General features: G+C 28.0%; 1 protein-coding gene across 1 annotated transcript; it reads right to left on the minus strand.

Annotated features, from left to right (window-relative positions):
* Window positions 1-1,469: 1,469 nt before the first annotated feature.
* Window positions 1,470-2,587, minus strand: LOC108223491 (cucumber peeling cupredoxin-like). The gene is made up of 2 exons (XM_017397785.2): window positions 2,303-2,587; window positions 1,470-2,170 (listed from the first exon to the last, which is right to left on the minus strand). Exons 1-2 carry the CDS (start codon window positions 2,490-2,492, stop codon window positions 1,620-1,622), a joined length of 741 nt encoding a protein of 246 aa, XP_017253274.2. The 5' UTR covers window positions 2,493-2,587; the 3' UTR covers window positions 1,470-1,619.
* Window positions 2,588-27,249: the final 24,662 nt, after the last annotated feature.

The following is a 27,249-nucleotide window of genomic DNA, read 5'->3' on the forward strand; positions in this document are numbered from 1 at the left end:
TTTCCGATCCGATTTAAGAGGATATCCGAATATCCGGATATCCGGTTAAACCGGAACCGGAACCGGAATGAAAATTTAGTGATCCGAAAAACCGGATATCCGGTTTATAATTCATAACTGGACCGGATATCCAGTTTTGCTCACCCCTAGTCATTTGAGCGGGCCAGGGCAGTTTGGGCCGATTCAACCGGTTTCGCATTTGCGACTATTTGTAACTTATTTGACAATTAAATGTAATTTTTAATAAATTTTTTCAGAGTTGCATATGTGGTTGCTAACAGTTGCAGATTTGGTTTCAAATGCAACCTCCGTATTTTTTGCAAAATTTTTTGAAAATAGAATTTTGACAATTTATTATAAAAAATGACATTATTTTTATAAAAAAAATTTTGGACTTGGATATTTATAAAAAAAATCCTAAATTATAAAATCAAATGTAGAAATAAATTTTCATACTATAAATTCTTTTAAAAAAGTTTAAAATATGGATAGGCGAGGAATAAATTTGAGCGGGGTCACTGAGACCTATATTCCTACCTAATTCTACTAAAACTAAAAGTCTGAACAAAATTATTTAATAAAAAGATATTGTCATTATTCAAAAAAAAAAATAAAAAATAAAAATAAAAAGATATTGGGGCCGTTTGGGCAAGCTTAAAAGAAGTGACTTCTTGCTTAAACTAGAGAAGTGGAGCAGAAGTGAGAAGTAAATAAGTTGAGAAAGTGTTTGGAAAAGAAGCAGAGACAAAAGCTAGCATTCTCAGCTTTTTAAAAGTGCTTCTACTTCTTTACACAAACGGGTCAAAAGAAGCAGAAGCCAGAAGCAGCTTTTGCTTCTGTTAAACAAACAGGCCCATTGTCAGGAAACATATTTTTCTATATTATCGAAAGAATTTGGGAGATAAGAAAGTTGGCAAAGTTGTCGAGCAGTTTTCTTGTTTTCCAGTATTAGCTGTCAATCACTTCAGACTTTTCCCAATTCCCACCGTAAAAAACTTGTTTAAGCAGCCTGTGGGGTGGGGAGATGCTCGTATGCGATAGATGGATAGACAGACAGACAACCCCATTGAGAACACAAAAGGAAAATATTACTACAAGGAAATTTGATGGTGGGAGCAAGTTTAAACTAGTCTACGTTGGTGTCACTTTATACTTTGAATTAGTTTTCAAATTACTGAAAAAGTTTAGCACCAAGGAACATACACTTTGACACTTAACTTTTGGTTAATCATGCTTGAGTCTTTTTAAGCCACGTAAAATTATTTGTTGTTTCTCGAAGCTTACCTGCAGTACACCATTTTCAGGACAGCAAGCTTTTCAAATTTTTGTTACTATAACTTGTCAAATATTTAATTCAGTTGTGTACCCAGTGAGCAGATTATTTTCAATTATGTAATTGTGTTGGAATATTATTCGTATTGGTTTAAACTTGTATTCAGTATAATGTAAAATGAGATAGAATCACGAAGTAGAGATAAATTTAGTGTTTATTGGTATATATAACCCAAAAAATTACACACACAGCAATGGTAAGATAAAAAAAAGTAAAAGAAATTCAGAAACACAAAACGAATGAGAAACAAAAATCAAGATCTCTGTAGCCGTAGTCTAAAGTGGACCTAGTAGTAGAAAGCCATGGCCATGGACAAAAATGTAATGGGGAGTGCGGCGGAAAGAAACGAAGCAGAGCTAGGTGAATCCGGAGTATCCGAGGCTCCTGGGGTAGAAGTGCTGCCTGGTGCTGGAGGAGGCGAAGTTTCTGAAGTTCCTGATGGCGTAGGAGCTAATCCTCCCGCTGGAGAAGGAGAAGATGCTGGGCTTGGGCTTGGGCTAGGGCTAGGTGTAGGTGTGGATGATGGGGTTGGGCTTGGGGTAGGGGTGGCTGATGGGGTTGGGCTAGGGGTGGGGGTGGGAGTTGGGGTTGGGGTAGGGGTGGGGGTGGTGGGTGCGGGTGCGGGGGAGGCGGCGGCAGCCACGTTGATGGCTAGCTTTTGACCAGCGGTGCAGTGGCCTGTAACGGTGCAGAGGTAGTAGTGGGCGCCTGAGGAGTTAAGGGTGACGCTGGCTGGGCCGTTGGACCAGACGGAGATGGGGTTGGTGAGGGTGCATGCATCGTAGGCTGCTTTGGTCACTTCTGCCGCCGTGTGTGCTCCGGAGGTGAAGTTGAACACTGCATATCACATACAATTTTACATTAAATTCCGATACTAATTAGTCAGAAATATTTGATAGATTGATGATTTTTAGTTAAATCAGAAATTTTTAGAACACGAGTTTTGAAAAAAGATGGTAAGAAAAATACCGAGAACATCGCCAACTTTGAAAGATTGGGAAGCAGCCCAGGTGGTATAAGCGTTAGCATTTGGAGGAATAGTCCAACCAATATTGCCCCCAACGTTATGTGTTGTTTGTGCATCCGAGCTCTCCATATGCATAGCACCCAATACCATGACTACCATAAACACCACCATGCTTAATCTTTGAGACGCCATTTCTTTAATCCCCTTGTGTTCTTGTTTTCAATCGCCCCTGCTTTTGCTTTATCTTTCTTTCTCTCTTTATGTGTAGTGTAACTTCTTTAATTTGTGTCCTCTGTTTCTGTTTTTATAGAGACAAATTACAATGAGCGTTATGGAACGTTAGGAGCGTGTGATCAAGGACGCGTGTCGAATGACGTCGACAGTTACGTAGTTAGGTCAACGACTCGGATCGGATGGGAACTCGGTGGGGGCCACCTGGTAGCCGGGTTTTTGGACTGAAAATTGGATCTGCCGCGTCGAAGTTGGTTTAACAAAAGTATAAAACTCGTGCCGTTGAATACATCGGGAATTTGACACAGTCAAGGGACACGGTTGTTAGGCTACCACAACACCCGCTTTAATATATTCTTATTTTATTTGTTTTCGAATCCCAATTTCTATTTAATTCTAGAAAAAAGTTGATAATAGGACAAATTTCTCAGACGAACTGAACCCTGGAAATTTCTTAGCTGGCCTGGGTATTGGGTAACATAAAAAAAGTTTACCGTTACGTAGAAGAATAAAGGATTACCGTGATTACCGTTACGTAAGGAAAAGAAAACCTGTTGATATGATATTTTAAATTAGTTGCAATAAAGAATTTAGTTATGAGAAGGAAATGAATATTTTGTTTCATCTGATTAAAATAAGTGACCACATGTAGTGTGTGTTCATAAGCATACACTAATGTTGTGTTTGGTTGTGGTGAATGATTTCAGAAGAAATGGAGTGAGAAAGTAATTATATTATGAACAATGGTTAAGAGATTGCATTCCTTCCTCCAATCCATTCCCTACGCCATGTACCAGATATTACATCTTCAATTTGAGATGTAATGCTTTATTCTCTCGTATCGTCAATTTCTTCTCAAATCTCATCATAGAAATTTTACACTTCTTCCAATCTTTTTCAAAAACTTTCTTTTGATCTCTATTAATTTCAAATATTTTTACTCATTTCATTCCATTCTATTATTCCCAACCAAACACAACATAATTATATTTTAAATATATTTATAATTATTAGTGAGACGAGAGCCTAAAAAATTTACTTTTCAATTATAAAATAGTTGCTAGTGTGCTCCAAGAAAATCTGTTAAATGTTAATTCAATGACTTACAAAACTGAGGTTTGTATTCTAATTGGCCGAATTCGTTAATCACCCACAGTTGGGATGGTGCCGAATCGGAGAAAAAATGTTCGCGCCTCCTTTTCCACAATACATCCTTTTCCATCGTCAATTTTCTGTCATAAATATTTGATATAATAATTTTCTCTTGGTTTTTACTTGTGAAATCGGAGTAGACTTTTTTTCCCGTTTTTCTGGGATCCACACTCACAAGCTTATATGTTTATAAATTCTCCAAAAGATTTTCTGAATCTAACACTTTGTTTGTTCCCAGTTATTTAAAGGTAGTATTAAAAAGAAACGGAAACGGTGGTGTGTTCCAGGTGGAGTGTGATGTTGAAGATGGAGTTCTATTGTATTGTATGCCGATACTGGGAAAAGTTGGATTCCCACCATGAAAGAAAAAAGGTGAAAACTTTATTAAAAATGTGTTGGGTTTCTTTCACATGTGTTTCATTTTTGCAAGTGCGGTGCACGATGATGCCAGATTGCCAGTACTGTATTTCGTGATTATAACTAGCGAAGGTTGTAAAAATTGGAACTCGGTTTGATTCCGGAAAAATAAATACTTGAAATTCGGGAGAATGCTCGGAATGAGTTATCAGATAATTAACATAGTTGCTAAATACACTTCAAATTTACTTTGTGCAGTTCAGAAGATTACAAGTAGATTACAGATATATCCTTCCTAAACTTTTGTGCATCTGGAACATAAAAATAGTGTCAACCCTAGTTTTTTGTGCAGGTGAACATGATTAATGCAGGTAATCAATACATCCATCCACCAACTGACTAATATATTTAAGTTTTTTTTTTCGATCAATACATTCTCTAAGTTTTTACTAATCAACACATCCATCCACCAACTGACTAATATATTTAACTATCTTTTTTCCATGATATTCTTATTGATGTTTGTTAAAACATTGTTTATTCATTCTCAACTTTAAAAAAAATACCTTAAAAGTTTGAGACTATATTACGCAATATTTGATTTCTTTTTATATTATAATTTTTAACTGGTTTAGAACCTTTAATATGTATTAAGAATTCAGAAAGATGATTTATATATATAATATTTATTCGTATAATTTTATTTGATTTTATATATAATTTTATCACTAAAATATTTGACTTTATATATAATTTTATCCACCTCTTTAATTTTTTATCGATGTGTTTAGTTTTTTTCACTTTGTTAATTCTCATTTAATCGAAACATCTTAAAATTTTTAGGCTTTACTATGAGACGGGTAAAAAATCATTAGGGTTGGAATGGCTAAAATTCTAATACATAAAAAAATTTAAAAGTTAACACTAATGTTTGATATAATATTTTAGTCAAATAGAAATTACTTGATTTTTAATATTAAAAAGATAACACCGGTGTATGATATAATATTTTAGTCAAAATAAAAAATATTTTATTTTTTCATAAATATAATCTTCAAATCGCCTAGAATCTTTAATGTGTATTGAAAATTTAGAAAGATAATTTTAATATATAATATTTATGCATATAATTTTTGTTTGAATTTATATATTGATTTTATTGTTAAAATATTTGACTTTATTTATAATTTTATCCACTTCTTTAATTTTTTATTTTGATCATTCTCGTTTAATCAAAACAATTTAAAATTTTAAGTCTACTATCCGGGTCATTAGGGTTGGAATGGGCTAAAATCCCAATAATATAAAATATTAAAAAATTAACTATAATGTTTGATATAATATATTAGTCAAAATAAAAAATACTCTAGTTTTTTATAATATAACCTTTAGGTGACATAGAATTTTTAATATGTGTTAAGAATCTTCATAATTTTAAAATATATTTAAAATTACTGTTGAGACAATTTTAAAATGTATATAATATTTATAAATGTGAATGATTCTTTAATAGTCAATAATTATATTAATTCATAGTATTAAATATGCCAAACTAATAGATTATTAAAACGTTATAATCAGATTTATAACATATTTTTGAAAAGAATATATGTTTCAGAATTAAAAATTAAATATTTTAAATTTAAAATTAAGAATTAAAAATGTAAGAAACTATTTCAAGTTTACACATCAATGTTGTAGCAGGTGTTATACATGTGCAAATATACATATACCGATATTAATACGTGAGAGCACAAACACATTGTAATCAGCAGAAGGTATTTATCATGATTCCACACATTTAATTTAATAGCTTAAAGGGTTATATCTGTAATCTCTGCGAACTGCACAAAGTAAAAATCAACTGTATTTAGCAACACCCATAATTAATCGTGTATTTTTTTAAATTAAATTTTTCTCTCATATATAGTTATATATTGATTAATAATAAAATTATCTAATAATATTGATATTTTAATAACACACTTAAAATAATGATAATACACAAATACTTTCTAATTAATGTTAATACTTTGCAAAAAAAGACCAAAACACATATAAATTTACGTTTAGTCTCTTTTGAAATAATTTTCAAATAAAACAAATAAAAAATTGAGAAGTCAATCTCGAATTTGACCTCGAGTAATCGGAGTCAAATCGAGTTTTGACCGATTTTTTAATAAATCGGTTTTGAATCCGATTACTCGGAACTCAGATCGAACGTGGGGTTAAAAATGAGTACTCAGAATAGGTACTCGGCCGACTCGGTGATTTTTAGACACTAAGCTAGTTGATTATTAAAACACAGTTTCTGGTAGTACATCCTTTATTATAATACCTGAGTCTACCACATATCAGTTAACCAATCAGAAAACTTGAATTATTTTAGGACCAATCAGGGGAGACTCCTAAATTTTACACCAATCAAATTAAAACAAAATTTTAATCAGTTAACTAAAGGTAAACTACATATCAGTTAACCAATCAAAAATTTTGAATTATTTTTAAACCAACCAAATTAAAACAAAATTTTACCTCAACCTCTTTATCACGTAAAACCTCCACATATCAGTATCTGATCATCCACAATTGCAATTAACTTTAACTTGGACACTCTGTCAAAAAAACAAAACGTTAACTTGGACACAAAATATATGTCAGTATATTTGTAATACAAATAACATATTTCATTTATTTGTGTCATAAATTTTTCATTAACAAAGGAGTAATATATCTGAGGAGAAAGTACTATGCTTCCATCACTAAAGTAATTAATTCTTATAAAAGATCTATTAAAATTTTTCTTTGATATGCTTATTATATATTTATTTTTTGATTTATTTAATAAATTATCTTACGAATATTTAATACGCTTATTTATAAGCGATTAGAATCAACTTTTTTATATGTGTAAAAATAAAAGAATTTAGTGATGATTTAAGAATATGGAATGTATTCAATTAAGAAAAGTATTTTATTTACAAAACCTGCTTTTAATTGATATAAAAAATCGATGTATAAATTTTATTTTATATTCAAATATTATATATAAATATTTTTAATTATTATATGCCTCCACTATTTATAAAAGAATAATATCGAATGGTTCATATTTGTCCAATGGTTTATTTATTTTTGGAAGACGATTTCACTGATATAAGATAAACTCTCCATGATAAAATAAACAACGGGAAATTATGGAACCACCTATATCTTGAACTGGCTTATATCATGATTGGCTATTCATAAGTTGTCGTTTAGTTGGCGTTGCTTCTCCGGCTTATACTCATGCTCATTGCTCGGTTATCTACAAGGAGGAGTGGTTTGGTTTAAGGTTAATATATATGGATTTTCTTCGTGCTAAACTTAAATCATATTAGGATTTAGATTTGACACTAGCTAAATTTTGGATCAAATAAAAAAAAATTATCAAACTACGTGGGTGTATTCGATTGGGATTTTAATAGATTGTTTGTAGTCTATGGATTTTAATGGATTGTATGTGATTTTGATTTTGTGCGAATTCTTGATAAAATGTTATAGAGTTGATAGGATTTATGTATAATGCTTCAAAATCCCATTGATTTTGGTGGGATTTCAAAAAACTTAAAATACACTGAAGAATGCCACAAAATCCATCATTTTATGAAATGAAAAAAATCCATCAGCATTTAAATACCATCAGATTTTAATGAATTTTAAACAATCCTAATTGAATACCATCGGATTGTAAAGCATAATTTAAAATCCCAATTGAATACCACCAAATTTTGTAGCTAATTTAAAATCTCAATTGAACACCTCATGATTTTAATAGATTTCAAATAATCCCAATAGAATACTTTCGGATTTCATGAATGCAAAAAAATCTTTAAAATCCCAATCCAATACGCCCCTGTAAGACATACCCTCAAGCAGAATATATCTGTTGGTTCTTCTTCATGCCATAACTATGAGAATCAAGTATTGAGATTCACCGGTTAAAGTTCGGGAGTCGGGACCGAGAAGAAAATTATTTTATAATGAAAATTTTATCATAGAAGAAAAATATAAATTTATATTTGTTTAAATGGGTTTTAGAATCGGGGTGGATTCAGCCCGGACTTCGAATTCTGAAATCAGAAACATGGGTTGTACTCCCCAATACTAAAATGACATAATAGGTCGATTTTGGTAAAAAATAAAAAATTATTATATAAATATTAGCTTCGAGAAAATTTATCGAAGATTTGTTTGAATTTTTAATAAAATTAGAGTGTAATCGGCAAATGGGTGAATTGTTTTAAGTATTAATCAGAAATAAATTGATAATTTATATCAATAAATCGGAGATTTCCGCAACATCAAGTTGAGCTATATGTTAACAAAAAAATTTTATTGAAAAATAACAGTAGCACAGTTTGAAAAAGGAATTATTTTAGCAGCAATAAGACGTCATACCTAAATTTTAGACCATTGATATTCATTCTCCAACTTTACTTTTATGAAATTTTAACCAATGTGTTAACCACATACAAATTATAGCTAACCAATACAATTTTTTTAAAATAAAATATAATTAATATTTCATATATTAAATTAATAATTCACATAATATGAATTTGATTATTCTTTTAAATTCTTATATTTATAAATAATGAAAAAAAGAATTGATTTTCTAAAATATATTGTAATATATATATTAGTCAGTTTTATATTATTTAGGATTTTCACAAATTCTTGCGGGATCTTTATCTCCGTTTGAACGGGGATCGAAAAGTAAATTAATACATGATAGGTGTTGGTACAAATTCAGAAATCATAATGAAACTGAATTGAATCCAAATTATTCAGATTTTTGGTTCTGAAATTGGGAGCATGCATTATGTGATGTTTGAACTTTGAACTGATAATTGATTTTCATGCAATATTTATTTGAAATGAAAATATGAGTTTCTATTTATTTCAGTTAATATAATAATGAGATATTTATAGTTTATCAAATCTGGAGTATTAAGAAATAAAATTAGTTTTAAAAAAAATTTATATCTATGTTTATGTAAAAAAAATTGTGTAAATGATGACAACATAGTATATAATTGAAATTTTATATATTAACAAAATTATTTTTTATTTTAAAAATAAATATTCGGTGCGTAGCACGGGTAAACCAATCATATTAATTCTTCAACTTTCTTTCAACCACCTTATGCAGTTAACCAATCAGAAAAAAAGAATTATTTCCTTATATAATATTTGATTGAAAAGAAAATATGATTATTTCATTTCATATAATATGAGGGTGTTGAGCAGAGTATTTAAGAAATAATATTATTTTTCTTAAAAATTTATACCTATATTATGTAATAAAATTATATAAATGATAAAACAATATGTACTTGAATTTGTAAGTATACAAACTTATTTTTATTTTATAAAAATAACCATTCGGTGCGTAGCACGGGTAAAATGCTAGTATTAATGGTACTGTACCAACTTAGACATTTACCATGTTATTTTACAAACTAAAATTAAGAACAAAACTTGAGTACATAACTAAATTTGAACCCGTTTTTATATATGTTCCGGTGAATTTAACTAAACCCATTCAAAATACTCTTATGCATATACGTACTACCACGTGGAGTGATAAAAATATTGGACTATTCAACTCTTAAATTTTATTGCCGAGTATCCAACGATTCATAATTTATAAATTTCCAAATGCCGATTATTGATACGTCCAGTCTACCTGAACGTACTTTGACGTTTTTCCATATCTGATATTCTTATAAGTTTGTGTATCGATCACTTAGTGCTGCCCCAAATTGAAGCAACTTTTCTAATAAAAAAGTGGTTTTGAACTTTAAAGGGTTTTTTTTAAAAATACCCATCTGTAAAATTATTTTTTTTAAAATACTACCATCTTTATAATTGTTTTTAAGAATATCTTTTCATAAATTGTTTTTTTCAAAAATACGATTTGCAACTTTTGCAACCTCATTTGCAACTCCAGGCGGCGCCAGCCGTGTTGCAACCTCATTTGCAACCTCATATGCAAATGAATTCCTGATTTCAAAAATGAGGTCGAAAATGACATTTGAAAACTGGAACTTGAAATCAAGATTTGTAATTGTATATATGGTTGCATATGGTTGTATTCAGTTGCATATGGTTGCATTCAGTTGTTTCTATTGTTATCTAACGGCCCCGCTAGGGGCACACCATACATCTGTTGTTGCTTACAGTTTTCAGTTGCATTTAGTTGCAAATGAAGTTGCAACTGCAGTTGCAAAAGTTGCAACTGCAGTTGCAACTTCATTTGCAACCTCATTTGCCACTTTTGCAACCTCATTTGCAACTATATATAGTTTTCAGTTGCATTTAGTTGCAACTGAGGTTACAAATTAAGTTGCAACTGCAGTTGCAACCTCATTTGCAATTATATATAATTTTCAGTTGCATTTAGTTGCAACTGAGGTTGCAAATGAAGTTGCAACTGCCGTTGCAAGTTGCAACTGCAACTTGCAAAAGTTGCAACGGCAGTTGCAACTTCATTTGCAACCTCATTTGCAACTATATATATATATATATATATATATGTCGAAACGGAGGTCGAAAATGGCAACTGAAAACTAGAAGTTGCAACTTACAGTTTTCAGTTGAACTAGTTGCAATTGTAGTTGCAACAGTTGCAACTTTCCATTTTTATTTGCAACTTTTGCAACCTCATTTGCAACTGAAACGGCTGCGCCGCCCAAGGTTACAAATGAGGTTGCAAAAGTTGCAAACCGTATTTTTGAATTTTTTTTTATAAAAAGGTATTTTTAAAAATAATTCTGAAAGGTAGTATTTTTGAAAACAATAAAAGAAAAGGTAGGTAGTTTTGTAGATTTCTCAACTTTAAATAGGTCAAGACCAGCGAAACAAATGAATTTTTCAACAATTTGGTGGAGATATGTCAATAATGATTAATGGATCGCTTACTGCTTTAAACAGATAAGAGAAAAATGAGTGGTAAAGCGTACAATATTTTTGACACTGTCAGAGTAATTAATCCGAAATTAATCTTACTTTAGTAACTCGGAATAACCTGGTCAGATGTAGGAATATTTTTGTATATTTTTTTAACGGACCTAATAAAGTTTGTTAAAAAAGAAAACGTACAGTTAAACCTCGATCAAGTAATATCCAATAAAGTGATAACCTCGCTTAAATAATAAATTTTGCCGGTCCCAACTTGGGCCAATGTTGTAAAGTAATATTTTCGCTAAAAGTATTGAATAATAAAAATCTTGAAATTCATTAAAGGCCCAGGTAATGTGTAAAGTAATAATTCATGAATTATATATACAAACTAAAAACTCAGCTGGAGTATCACTAAATTCTAAACACAATATCACTAAATTTTTTAACAACCCCACCTCCACCTCCATCTTCTCTGGCTAAGCCTCCACTTCCGGGACCACCATTTCCGCCGCTCCCTCAACATGTGTCGCCCACTACCACCCCGTTCACGTCCATTATCCTTCCATTCCTCCTCCACCGTCTCTACCACCAACATCCACCCACCTCCACCTCTTCCACCACCTTCATCTCGACCTTTGCCATCATCACCTCCACCTCGACACTTCCACCACCAACATCTTCACCTCCACGCGCTATCTCAGGTCCTACCTCCGCCATAACTCCATCTCGACCTCCACCTCCCCCACCCCTGCATCCTCCATGCCTTCGCCCCCTCCATCTGCACCACCTTCTTCTTCACCACCGCCATCACCACCAGAATCAACAAACAAAAACAGATTTGGAGGTTTGCATCAAGTTCTGGAGATTTTTACGAATATCACTAATTTCTACATAGGATATCACTAATTTCTAAAGCGGATATCACTAAAATGTATGGATGATATCACTAAATGGTATATCAGAATATCACCGATTTTTGTAAAAATATCAGGAGCGGGTGGTAGAGGTGGTGGTGATGATGGTGAAATCGGAAATAATGACATGAGTGGCAGTGGTGGTAGGAGCGTGTGGGCATAGATGTGATAGTAGAGGTGGAAGGAGAAGAGGGAGATGAAGTGGGGTTGATGAAAGAGAGAAGGTGGAAGGAGGAGAAAGAATGGGGGCAGATCTGGGTGGGTTGTTACTGCTGGGTTATAATTAAATGTAAGTGAGTGCCTTTAGTAATTTAAGGAGTTTCAATAGTGGTTTTTAGTTTTTATTTTAAGATTGGTTTCTATTTGATCATGAGCCTATATATATATATATATATATATATATATATATATATATATATATATATATATATATATATATATATATATATATATATATATATATATATATATATATATAGAGAGAGAGAGAGAGAGAGAGAGAGAGAGAGAGAGAGAGAGAGAGGAGGAAGATCCTAAGAAAACGCAGCTTATCAAGAAAACCGAGAAACCCACTTAATCACCGTTGATTTAATAATTATAATATGAATTATGATTTGTCAAAAAATCAATCAATTCTAATTCATAAGAGATATTATAGTAATCTTCTTCATATATTTAATGCATTCAATTAGTACATATATCTAATGCATTCAATCAGTTAATTTAATAAGATATGTAATTAATTGATTTCTTTTTCTATATTATCCATATCTCAATCAATCAATCAGTATTAAATTTGAATTTTAAATTTCATAAAATTCACCTTGCTAAAAAAATGATCGAATATCTTAGAGCATCTCCAACGGCGTTGGCTATAATCGTTGGCTAAATTGGACCTGTAAGATTTTATGTAAAATTTGCTGAACCTGTAACACATTTTGCTTCAATGGTATTGGCTATCTTGGTTGGCTATAATTTAAAAATAGTATGTTATTAATATTTCAAATTGTTAAAATAGAATATATCAGTTCAATATGGTAATAAATGATGTGCAATCTTCCTACAGATTTTCTTACAGACCTGTAGAGGTTCGACAAATTTAGACATCCATAGGAGGTTGGCTAAAATTATAGACAACAGGTGGGCGTGGTTGGAGTGTACTTTTTTGACGATGTTGGCTATAATTTTTAATTATGGTATGCCAACTCACATTTTAGCTAAGGGTACTCTATGGTTGGAGATGCTCTTAGAGAATCTTGTTTATATATTTTACGTTATTTTGTGTATGATAACGAATCTCTTACCATTGTTATAACGGATCATCTAATAATTTTGTTTATTACGATCTTTTAAGTGTTTTACTAATAAATTTAATATTTTCCTAAGATTCTTAAGTGCTCTATTAATTTAAAATAATTTTTTTCTAGGATTCTTTTAAGTGTTTTACTCATTTAAATATATTTAAGTTTTTCTGAGATTCTTTTAAGTGTTTTACTAATTTAAATTGAATATTTAAAATAAGTTTTTTCTAAGATTCTTTCAAGTGTTTTACTCATTTAAATCTATTTAAGATTTTTCTGAGATTCTTTTAAGTGTTTTACTAATTTAAATTGAATATTTATTTAAGATTTTTATAAGTGTTTTACTAATTTAAAAATATTTAAGATTTTTCAAGATTCTCTTAAGTTTTTTACTGATTTAAAATTATTTAAGATTTTCTAGGATTCTCTTAAGTGCTCTAATAATTTAAAATAAATTTTTTTCTAAGATTTTCAGAGATTCTTTTAAGTGGTTTACTAATTTAAATTGAATATCTTTTTAAGATTCTCTTAGGTGTTTTACAAATTTAAAAATATTTAAGATTTTCCAAGATTCTCTTAAGTGTTTTACTAATGTAAAATTATTTAAGATTTTCTAAGATTCTCTTAAGTGCTCTATTAATTTAAAATTTAAAATAAATTTTTTCCTAAGTTTCTTTCTAGTGTTTTATTCATTTAAATATTTTTAAGATTTTCTGAGATTCTTTTAAGTGTTTCACTAACTTAAATTGAATATTCTCTTAAGATTTTCTGAGATTCTTTATGTATATGACTAATGTGAGATTCCATAAGATATTTTATATCCATAACACACAAGACTTATTATTTATATAAACTAGCTTTTTTTGCCCGTGCTACGCACACGGGTATTGATTCTCTGATTTTCTATTAACTTAATCTATACTTTTTCTCGTGATTAACCCCAAATCTGACGGGTAATCGGCGTAGTCAAACTATTTATTATGAGTTTTAGATTATAAAATTTTATATGTTTATTAGCATTTTAGCCCGTGCTACGCGCACAAGTATAATTTTTTGTTTTTTATCTATTTAACCTATACATTTTTTATTAACAAACAGTATGATAGGATATATAATTAAGAAAGACAATGCATGTAAGGGTCAAAATACTCGAGTTATGTTATTGGCGATCAGTACGTTATGTTATTGGCGATCAGTTCGTTGTAGATGTTAACGATAATATATATATTGAAAAAAAAATCACGCAACGCAACAGAAATTATAACGACGCAGACTATAAATCTTTATATTTAGAATCATAAATAATTACCCCTTTGTCCCCCTCATTTCTTTACGTTACTTTTCGGCACGTTTTTCCACACTCATTTAAAGTATAGTTCCATAATATATTTTTTAAAATTGTTTTCTCTGAATAAAAATTTGATACTTAAACTTTTATTCAAAAAAGGAAAATTTTAGAAAAAATTCTACAACTATACTTTATAGGAGCCTCAAAATGCGTGCAAACAGTGAACGTAAACAACCACGGGGACGGAGGGAGTATAAATTTAACCTGATTATGCAGATTATAAAACTTCCATCCATTCTTTAATTATAATATTAAGGTGAATATGGTGATGATGGAATTTCCTCCCGTCCTTAATAAAAAATAATAAATAGGTTAATAAATAATTAAGCTTAAGGGAATACATCACTAAAGGAATACATATGTAGTCATAATTTAGTTACATTACTAAAATTATATGCTACAATTATTGTATATAGATAAAATTGATAATAAGAAGATATACATGATAAAAATCTATAATAAAATAGACTCTCTATTGATTTTATAACAGTATAGATTTTTCATTAGTATCATTAATATAACAAAATATTTAATATAATAATAATATTTCATGTTTGGAATAAAAATTCATAAGTTTCTGGATCTATTATTAAATAATTATTTGTATAGTTAAAATAATAAAAAATATTAGGTAATATTTTCTAAATATTTATAAAAAACATTAAAATAGTAATAACTATATAAATAAAATTTCTCGGCGACACATCTTATCTTAAATAAAATAATAAAAAATAATAATAAACTGTATGTAAAATATTTTATTGTTAAGTTATTTAAATGAAAATATGCTCATTTATCAAATTTTTATTTAAATAAATATATACTCATAGCATTTTGGCCCGTGTTACGCACACGGGTATGATTTTTTTTTAATCTAGTTAACCGATACATTTTTTATTAACAAACAGTATAATATGAGATATAAGTTATGAAAGGCAACGTATGTAAGAGTCAAAATACTCGAGCTATGTTATTGGCGATCAGTACGTTGGAAACATAAATAATTAGGCTTAATGACCTTTTAGCCCTCGAAGTATGGGTGGAAGTTCCGATGCGGCCTCGAAATTTAAAAACGTATCTTTCGACCCTTAAAGTATCTTTGTCGTACCTTTTAGCCCTTTTTAAAAATACCGGTATAAATCGGGGGATAAACTTGACAATTCATATTCGGGATAAAGTTTGGACGTACCTTTTAACCCTTAAAAGTATACATCTCGTTCCTTTTAACCCCTAAAAAATACATTAAAATACATTAGATGTTCTTTTTAACCCTTAATGTTTAATGCCCCTTTTAACCCTCACGTGTGAAATGTCAACTTTGTCCAGCCCCGTTATATACCGGTATACGCCATATGGGCTAAAAGGTACGACAAAGATACTTTGAGGATCGAAAGGAGCGTTTTTAAATTTCGAGGCCGCATCGGAACTTCCACCCAAACTTTAAGGGCTAAAAGATCATTTAACCAAATAATTATGAACTTAACCTGGTTATGTAGATTATAAAGCTTAGATCCATTCCTTAATTATAAAATTAAGGTGAATATGCTGATGATAGAGTTTCTCTCGTCCTTAATAAAAATTAATAAATAGGTTAAGAAATAATTAACCTCAAAAGAATTCATCAATAAAGGAATACATATGTAGTCATAATTCAGTCACATTACTATTCCATTATATGCTATAATTATTGCCTATATTGAAAATTGATAATAAAAATATATACGTGATAAATATCTATAATGAAATAGTTTCTTTATTGATTTTATAACGGAATAGATTTTTCATTAGTATCATTAATACAACCAAATATTTAATATAATAATAATATATCATGTTTGGAATAAAAACTTATAAGTTAATAGATCTATTATTAAATCATTATATGTATAGTTAAAATAATAAAAAAATATAGGTAATTGTTTCTAAAATATCCATAAAAGACATGATAATAGCAATGACTATATAATTAAAATTTCTCGACGTCGCCTAACGGCGATCCCTCGTATCTTAAATAAAATAACAAAAAATTATAATAACAGTATGCAAAATTTTTCAAATGAAAATATATTCATTTATCAAATTTTTATTTAAATAAAAATATGCTCAATAACATTTTGGCCCGTGCTACGCACGCGGGTATGATTTTTTGTTTTTTTTATCTAGTTAACCTATACATTTTTTATCAACAAACAGAATGATATGAAATATAAATTAAAAAAAGCAACATATGTAAGAGTCAAAATACTTGAGTTTTGTTATTGGCGATCAGTACGTGGTAGATGTTAAAGATATGATAAGGAAGGGCTTGGTGAAAAAATTAATACATGTACGAATACTATATATGAGATATTTTAATAAATAATTAAAAAAATAGAGTGCGAATTGATTTTATATGTGCTACACCTTAAAAAATGCATTACACATTTAAAACATATAAATCGTTATCATATTTATCAACTTTGACAATGTAAAACATATAATTTCTTAAGAATCATACTAATAAATTTCAAATTAATAAAATCAATTAAAATTTGACAATATTTCTTTATTATTTGCATATGAGTTATAAACAGCCTAAATTCATGTATTTGAATATTTAAAAAGTCTGATATATAAAAAAACTTCTTAAATAGAAGTTAAAATTGTGGAGTGAAAAAATACTTTACTAATCGAAAATAAAAACTGCACAAATTATACGAAAAAATATTGTAATAATATATGCTAAAATTAGTGAAAATCAAATTAAGTTTGATTACGTTTTCTTGTTTGCATATGAATTATAGCTTGCTAAATTCATGTATTTGGAAATTGAAAAAAAATCATTATCAAGAACTAAAATTTTGGATTTAAAAAGTGTTCCATTGATATGAAATTATATAAAAAAAAGTCTAAATTTGAAATTTAATGTGGTGAATATGGAAACCAGTACATATAATAGGAAAAAAGATTGTAATAATAAATGCCAAAATCAGTGACTATTTTTCCCTATTTACGTATGGGTAGCATGCTAGACCCATGCATCCAAAAATTTTAAAAATTCGAATATATAAAAACTTTCTTATCAATAGCTAAAATTATGGAGTGAAAAAATTCTCTATTAATTTTAAATTATGACAAAAAGTCTTAATTTGAAAATTGAATATAACGAACATGAAAACTATAAAAATTAAATGAAAAGACCTTTCAGTAATTAATGTCAAAATCAATGGAAATTAAATAAAGTTTGACTACCTTATTTGCATATGAGTTATAACAGTCTTGATTCATGTATCTGAATATACAAATTTTTTTTTTTTTTGTCACAAGATACTTTCACGTATAATGAATTGTATCAGAATACAATAGCAGCTGCCAGGAGTTCCTTTCGTTCAAGAAAGTTTACCATCTAATCCTCGGACATGCAGAGATGACCGGGAACACTTAGACAATAAAACTAATGTTCGATAAGAAAACACCCATAGGAGGTCCCACTATCATTCTTTCTTCTACTCGCGTATCCTGAAAAAATAAAATACAAAAAAACAGAACATAACAAGTTCACACACACAACAGAATAATAATAAAAACTATCGAAAAACGAAAGAGGAAAGCCAAAAACTCATTCAAAAAATATGAATATAAAGAATAAGGAAAGTAAAATAAAACTAATGCGAAACAAATCATAAAAAATCTACACCAAAGAGATAGTGAAATCTCTTTGGTTGGATACCTTATAAAATTTAAATCCAACAGAATACAACTGACTATTGCTATCAATAAATATTTTAAATATAAATAGAAAAATATAACTGAAAATTGAAACCATAACTAAGATATATCCATTCAAATACAAAACAAACTTGAACTATACAAATTTGGTATACACCAATCAACAAATCAACCATTAATGTTGCAATAATACCTCATTAAGGCACAATAAAGCCACCATATATGGCCCCCATGAATTATGGAATTCAGGCACAATAATCAGCAATAAAGAGTTTATCAATTAATCACCTAATTAAAACACAAGAATTCAAATTTAAGCACGTAGAGGAAAGTCAAATACCAAAGATAAACAAATTTAAAAATAGTCAACTTATCATTTAAAAAGTAACTAAAATTAAGGCCTACACTTACTTCTATTTAAAACAAACAATATTCAAAATTACAAAATTAAAACGAAATCATGCAATAAAATTAAATGATCAGAATAATCTACGCGCACTAATTGAGTCACCGCTACATTATCTCCACCGTCATCGCCCAAGAACCGCAAACATTTGTCAAGAACACTAACAAGAAACTAAGAATCAAAATAAGGATAAATAACAAATAAGATCTAATTAATCATGCACTATAAGATTGATACCACAAATTCAATTTCCTCTAATTATGATAAAAAAATATATTTCAAAAATGGACAAAGTAGGATACAAAACAACCCATAACATCATAGATTCAAGCACACAATTATACCTCTATCAAAAAAACACACAATTATACCTAATCATGAAAAAAATGAACCCTAATCATGAAAAAAATGGAATATAAACAGCCCCACAATAATATATATTATAAATCAAAAATTATTATAATCATGTAATTTTATGTTTTGGAAAGATCACACCTGTTAATATGTTGTAGGGATATTGCCTCGTCGCATCTCCGATCAATTTGATATAACGTCAACACAATGAATATACAAAAATTTAATATATAAAAACTTCCTTATCAATTTCGTTTTATTATTATCATTGTTTTTATATAATATATATTAATGTTCAATATTTTTTAAATTGGTAGGAATCTAATTTTGTATGTTTAGGCAAAAGATTTTGTTGATTTACCTTTTTTTGATGTTTTATATCTCTTGTGCTAATTTTATGGGTAATAGTGATCTTCAAATCTCTTGCAGGATAAATATTCTTTATGAATATTTAGTATCATTTATGGGGGTCATTATTGATGACATTATTGTGCCTTTAATGGCATATAATTTCATGATTGTGTGCCATTTTTATAGCTTGTGTTACCATTTTGATGGTCATTATATAATATATATATTTGATTATGTTTTAATGTCATTATTTTGTTCCTCGATTAAATAATTAAGTTTTATGCATCCAACCAAAGGAATCCCCTTTGGTTAGATTTCTTTTTTATTAATTATTATTTCTTATTATTTTACTTCTTTTATTTTATTATATTCATTCCTTTCATTTTTGTTTTATTAGATTTATTAATTTTTTACATTAATTAAGTTTATATATGTATAATATTTATATATGATTTTTTGTATTGATTTATGTTTTGTTTTGTTTCTTTTTTCAAGATTATTTGGAAGAATAGAAGATAGTTTTATCTTTTCAATCATTAAGGTCTTATTTTCTAATTTATGAGGCCATTTTGCATGACCTTCAGTTAGAAAATAAATTTTTTTCAATCAAACAATTTGCTTGTCGCAGCTATTGTATTCGATACAATTCATCTACGTGTATGTAGACCTTTAAAAAAAAAAAAACTTCCTTATCAAGAGATAAAATTGTTGAGTGAAAAAAGACTTCATTAATTTGAAATTATAACAAAAAATCTAGATTTAAAAAATAAATATAGTGAATATGGAAACCACTACATATTATACAAAAAAAAGGATTGTAATACTAAATGCCAAAATCTTTGAAAATCAAATATATTCTGACTACTTTTTCTTATTAACATATGATTTATAGCAGGTTAGATTCATGTATTTAGACGGAAATTGCGTCATATTCATTCTCGGTGACTCAAAGAAATATTTGATAAATAGGTTAAGAAATAATTAACCTCAAAGAAATTCATCAATAAATGAATACATATGTAGTCATTATTCAGTTACATTACTAAAATTATATGCTACAATTAGTGCATATATTGAAAATTGATAATAAAAAGATATACACGAAAGATATATATAACGGAATAGATTTTATATTGATTTTATAACGGAAAATATTTTTCATTAGTATCATTAATATTACCAGATATTTAACATAATAATAATATTTCATGTTTGGAATAGAATTTATAAGTTTATGGATCTATTATCATATCATTATTTGTATGGTTAAAATAGTAAAAAATATTAGATAATTTTCTTCTAAAATATTTATAAAAGTCATGAAAATAGTAATGATTATATAATTAAAATTTCTCGACGACGCCTCGTATCTTAAATAAAATAACAAAAATTTATAATAATCTGTATGTAAAAATTTTTACTGTTAAGTTATTTAAATGAAAATATGCTCATTTATCAAATTTTTATTTAAATAAAGATATGCTCATAGCATTTTGGCCCGTGCTACGCATACGGGTACGATTTTTTTTTTCTTTATCTAGATAACCTATACATTTTTTTATTAACAAACAGTATGATGATATAAGTTTTGGAAAACAACGTATGTAAGATTCAAAATACTCAAGTTATGTTATTTGCGATCAGTACGTTGTAGATGTTAAAATATAATATATATACAAATGTCGATTGAAAAAAATAAAATCACGTAACAGAAATTATAACGATCGGACTATATAAATCTTTGTATTTAAAAACATAAATAATAATAAACTTAACCAGATTATGCAGATTATAAAGCTTTCATCCATTCCTTAATTATAAAATTAAAGTGAATATGCTGATGATAGACTTTCCTCCTGTCCTTAATGAAAATTGATAAATACATTAATAAATAATTAACCTTAAGAGGATTCATCAATAAAGGAATACATATGTAGTCATAATTCAGTTACATTACTGAAATTATATGCTACAATTATTGCCTATATTGAAAATTGATAATAAAAAGATATACGTGATAAATATCTATGATGGAATATATTCGGTATTGATTTTATAACAGAATAGATTTTCCATTATTATCATTAATATTACCAAATATTTAATATAATAATAATATTACATGTTTCGAATAAAATTTATAAGTTTGTGGATTTATTATCAAATCATTATTTGTATAGTTAAAATAATAAAATATACTATTTAATTTTTTCTAATATATATATATATATATGAAAGTCATGAAAATAGTAATGACTATATAACAAAAATTTCTCGGCGTCACCCCGTATCTTAAATAAAATAAAAAAAAATTATAATAACCTGTATGTAAATAATTTTATTGTTAAGTTATTTAAATTAAAATATGCTCATTTATCAAATTTTTATTTAAATAAAAATATGCTCATTGCATTTTGGCCCGTGCTACGCACACGGGTATGATTTTTTTGAAAAATCTTGTGTATGAAAACTTCCTTCTCAAAACCTGAAATTATGGAGTGAGAAAGGACTCCATTAATTTGAAATTATAACAAAACTCTTGATTTGCTTATTGAATATAGTGTATACGGAAGACAATATATTTTATATAAAAATGGATTGTAATAATAAATGCCAAAATCATTGAAAATCAAATAAACTTTGACTATGTTTCTTTATTTTCATATAAGTTATAGCAAGCTAGATTCATGTATCTGAAAATGTAAAAGTCTAATATATAGAAACTTTCTTATCAAGAGTTCAAATTGTGGAGTGAAAAATACTCCATTAATCGGAAATTATAACAAAAAGTCGATTTTAAATTGAATATAGTTAAAATAGAAACCGCACAAATTATAAGAAAAAATATTGTGGTAATAAATGCTAAAATAAGTGGAAATCAAAATATATTTGACTACATTTCCTTACTTGCTATGAGTTATAGTATATGCCCATGTATCGAAAAATATAAAAAAATTTAATATATAAAAACTTCACTATCAAGAGTTAAAATTGTTGTGATAAAAAGTGTTCCACTGATTAGCAATTATGACAAAAGTCTTGATTAATGTACTGAATTTGGAATTCAGTATATATTATATAATAAAGGATTATAATACTAACGGCCAAAATCAGTTAAATCAAATAAATTTTGACTATATCATATGGAACCCATGCATCCAAAAAATTTAAAAAATTGAATATATAAAAAATTTCTCATCAATAGCTAAGATTATGGAGTGAAAAAAATACTCTATTAATTAAAAATTATAACAAAAAGTCTTGATTTGAAAATTGAATATAATGAACATGGAAAAGACAAAAATTAAATGAAAAAGCCTTTTAGTAATTAATGTCAAAATCAGTGAAAATCAAATAAAGTTTGACTTGCTTATTTGCATATGAGCTATAATAGTCTAGATTCATGTATCTGAATATATAAAAATCTAATCTATAAAAACTTCCTTGTCAAGACTCAAAATTGTGGAGTGAAAAAAGACTTCTTTAATTTGAAATTATAACAAAAACTCTAGATTTGAAAATTGAATATAATGAATATGGAAACCACTGCATATTATAAAAAAAAAAGGATTGTAATAATAGATGCAAAAATCATTGAAAATCAATTATATTATGACTACTCTAATAAAATATATTATGTAATTTTTTCTAAAATATATATAAAAGTCATGAAAATAATAATGACTATATAAGTAAAATTTCTCGGCGTCGCCGCGCATCTTAAATAAAATAACAAAAATTTATAATAACCTGTATGTAAATAATTTTATTGTTAAGTTATTTAAATTAAAATATGCTCATTTATCAAAATTTTATTTAAATAAAAATATGCTCATTGCATTTTGGCCCGTGCTACGCACACGGGTATGATTTTTTTGAAAAATCTTGTGTATGAAAATTTTCTTCTTAAAAGCTGAAATTATGGAGTGAAAAAGGACTCCATTACTTTGAAATTATAACAAAACTCTTGATTTGCTTATTGAATATAGTGTATACGGAAGACAATATATTTTATATAAAAATGGATTGTAATAATAAATGCCAAAATCATTGAAAATCAAATAAACTTTGATTATGTTTCTTTATTTTCATATAAGTTATAGCAAGCTAGATTCATGTATCTGAAAATGTAAAAGTCTAATATATAGAAACTTCCTTATCAAGAGTTCAAATTGTGGAGTGAAAAATACTCCATTAATCGGAAATTATAACAAAAAGTCGATTTTAAATTGAATATAGTTAAAATAGAAACCGCACAAATTATAAGAAAAAAATATTGTGGTAATAAATGCTAAAATAAGTGGAAATTAAAATATATTTGACTACATTTCCTTACTTGCTATGAGTTATAGCATATGCTTATGTATCAAAAAATATAAAAAAAAATTTAATATATAAAAACTTCACTATCAAGAGTTAAAATTGTTGTGTTAAAAAGTGTTCACTGATTAGAAATTATGACAAAAGTCTTGATTAATGTACTGAATTTGGAATTCTGTATATATTATACAATAAAGGATTATAATACTAACGGCCAAAATTAGTTAAATCAAATAAATTTTGACTATTTCATATGGGACCCATGCATCCAAAAAACTTAAAAAATTGAATATATAAAAACTTTCTTATCAATAGCTAAGATTATGGAGTGAAAAAAATACTCTATTAATTAGAAATTATGACAAAAAGTCTTGATTTGAAAATTGAATATATTGAACATGGAAACGACAAAAATTAAATGAAAAAGCCTTTTAGTAATTAATGTCAAAATCAGTGGAAATCAAATAAAGTTTGACTTCTTTATTTGCATATGAGCTATAATAGTCTAGATTCATGTATCTGAATATATAAAAATCTAATCTATAAAAACTTCCTTGTCAAGAGGCAAAATTGTGGAGGGAGAAAAGACTCCTTCAATTTGAAATTATAACAAAAAATCTAGATTTGAAAATTGAATATAGTGAATATGGAAACCACTGCATATTATACAAAAAAAGGATTGTAATAATAGATGCAAAAATCACTGAAAATCAATTATATTATGACTACTCTAATAAAATATATTATGTAATTTTTTCTAAAATATATATAAAAGTCATGAAAATAATAATGACTATATAAGTAAAATTTTCTCATCGTCGCCGTGTATCTTAAATAAAATAACAAAAATTTATAATAACCTGTGTGTAAATAATTTTATTGTTAAGTTATTTAAATTAAAATATGCTCATGTATCAAATTTTTATTTAAATAAAAATATGCTCATTGCATTTTGGCCCGTGCTACGCACACGGGTATGATTTTTTTGAAAAATCTTGTATATGAAAACTTCCTTCTCAAAAGCTGAAATTATGGAGTGAGAAAGGACTCCATTAATTTGAAATTATAACAAAACTCTTGATTTGCTTATTGAATATAGTGTATACGGAAGACAATATATTTTATATAAAAATGGATTGTAATAATAAATGCCAAAATCATTGAAAATCAAATAAACTTTGACTATGTTTCTTTATTTTCATATAAGTTATAGCAAGCTACATTCATGTATCTGAAAATTTAAAAGTCTAATATAGAGAAACTTTCTTATCAGGAGTTCAAATTGTGGAGTGAAAAATACTCCATTAATCGGAAATTATAACAAAAAGTCAATTTTAAATTGAATATAGTTAAAATAGAAACCGCACAAATTATAAGAAAAAATATTGTGGTAATAAATGCTAAAATCAGTGGAAATCAAAATATATTTGACTACATTTCCTTACTTGCTATGAGTTATAGCATATGCCTATGTATCGAAAAATATAAAAAAAATTAATATATAAAAGCTTCACTATCAAGAGCTAAAATTGTTGTGTTAAAAAGTGTTCCACTGATTAGGAATTATAACAAAGTCTTGATTTGGAAATTAAATGTATTTAATTTGGAATTCAGTATATATTATACAATAAAAGATTATAATAATAACGGCCAAAATTAGTTAAATCAAATAAATTTTGACTATTTTTCCTTATTTACATATGGGACCCATGCTTTCAAAAAATTAAAAAAAATCGAATATATATAAACTTCTTTATCAATAGCTAAGATTATGGAGTGAAAAAAATACTCTATTAATTAAAGTTTATGACAAAAAGTCTTGATTTTAAAATTGAATGTAATGAAAATGGAAACGACAAAAATTAAATGAAAAAGCCTTTTAGTAATTAATGTCAAAATCAGTGGAAATCAAATAAAGTTTGACTTCCTTATTTGCATATGAGCTATAATAGTCTAGATCCATGTATCTAAATATATAAAAATCTAATATATAAAAACTTACTTGTCAAGAGCTAAAATTATGGAGTGAAAAAAGACTTCTTTAATTTGAAATTATAACAAAAAATCTAGATTTGAAAATTGAATATAGTGAATATAGAAACCATTGCATATTATATAAAAAAGGATTGAAATAATAAATGCAAAAATCATTGAAAATCAATTATATTATGACTACTTTTTTCTATTTACATATGATTTATAGCAGGCTAGATTCATGTATCTGGACGGAAATTGCGTCATATTCATTCTCTGTGGCTCTTGTCAAAAAACAATGACACACGATAAGAAGTAAGCTCAAGATCAATAAAGCAGATGTTGAGGAAAAGTGAATATAAATCTTCACACGATGAGCATCCGATAGTGGCGTGGATGAAGCATCTCTATTCAGCAGCTGCAAGGAAAACTCAATAACAAAAGAGCCTCAATAAATACAGTACTGGAGGACATGTATGCATCATAATCACTATCAATATATCAATACGAAGGGAAATTATGCAAAAATAATGTAAAAAAAATTACAAATTATAATGTCATCTATACAATATAAAAAAACTCAAAAACTGGAACATGAATACAAAAAGGAGAACATAGACCAATGCTAAGCGACAATCCCATATGTGTAGGTCGATCGTATACTTTCATTGGATCTTTTTTCAAATTCCTGGAAATTAAAATCAATAGAAATCGTGAGGAAATATCTCTCAGCTTTTCTCTGTAGCAAATTATCAAACACGCTATATACAAAATCATGTATTGATTACGATACCTGCAGCGTTCAAACAACAAACTTCAGAACCCGTTCGAGATTGGAGCCAGGAAAAGTAACACTGCTTCAGAATCCGTCCGAGATTGGAGATGCGGTTGAAAAGCCATAAGACGCAGTAGAAACCATAAGATTCAGAAAACGCCAAAAAGAACAGCATATACCGCTCTTCTAGTTTGAAAACCAGGCTTCTTAAACTGATGTCGTGATCAAAGGCGTTAAAAATAGATTTGTGTTCATTCTTGATAGAATCAGTAAGAACACTAACTTTTTTTAACATTTAGTTTCCTTCCACAATCCTTTGATACCAAACCATGGATGTCGAACAAACCATCAAATACCTGGTGCATGTGCTTTTTTTATTCTCGAAAATTGTTTCAACACTTGAACCACATCCTTTCCTTTACGCACCTGCAGAAACAAAATTTTACGATTATAATCGAGGATTTCGATACTGCAACATGACCTACCATAGAAAGGATTGCAAAACTTGTTGACGACGTTGAATCCGTCTTCATGCTAAAAAAACACGACCACCGTTATCACTACAATATAAAAAAAATGTTAGTACCAAAAACCTTGCAAATCGAGAGAGAAAAAAATGATCAAATGATTACAGATGCAAGTAGATTATAAGAATTTCGAATTTCAAATAAAAAAAATAGCATAGAGCATAATGGAGGATGAAGAGATTGATTAAGATAATTAAGCATGGATTTGTTATGATTAACTATCATGTTTGAATTTGAAATCAATCAGACGTAGTAATGAGTGCCATGATTGGAGGAACCGAAT

This window comes from Daucus carota, chromosome 5, assembly GCF_001625215.2.
Source record: "Daucus carota subsp. sativus chromosome 5, DH1 v3.0, whole genome shotgun sequence".
NCBI lineage: Eukaryota > Viridiplantae > Streptophyta > Magnoliopsida > Apiales > Apiaceae > Daucus > Daucus carota.

Bases quoted from the DNA above. Each gene is read 5' to 3' on its own strand.
- LOC108223491 (XM_017397785.2), bottom strand. From the start codon at position 2,492: ATGGCGTCTCAAAGATTAAGCATGGTGGTGTTTATGGTAGTCATGGTA. The intron at 2,171-2,302 runs GTATTTTTCTTA...TGTGATATGCAG, and splicing joins CAAAGTTGGCGATGTTCTCG to TGTTCAACTTCACCTCCGGA.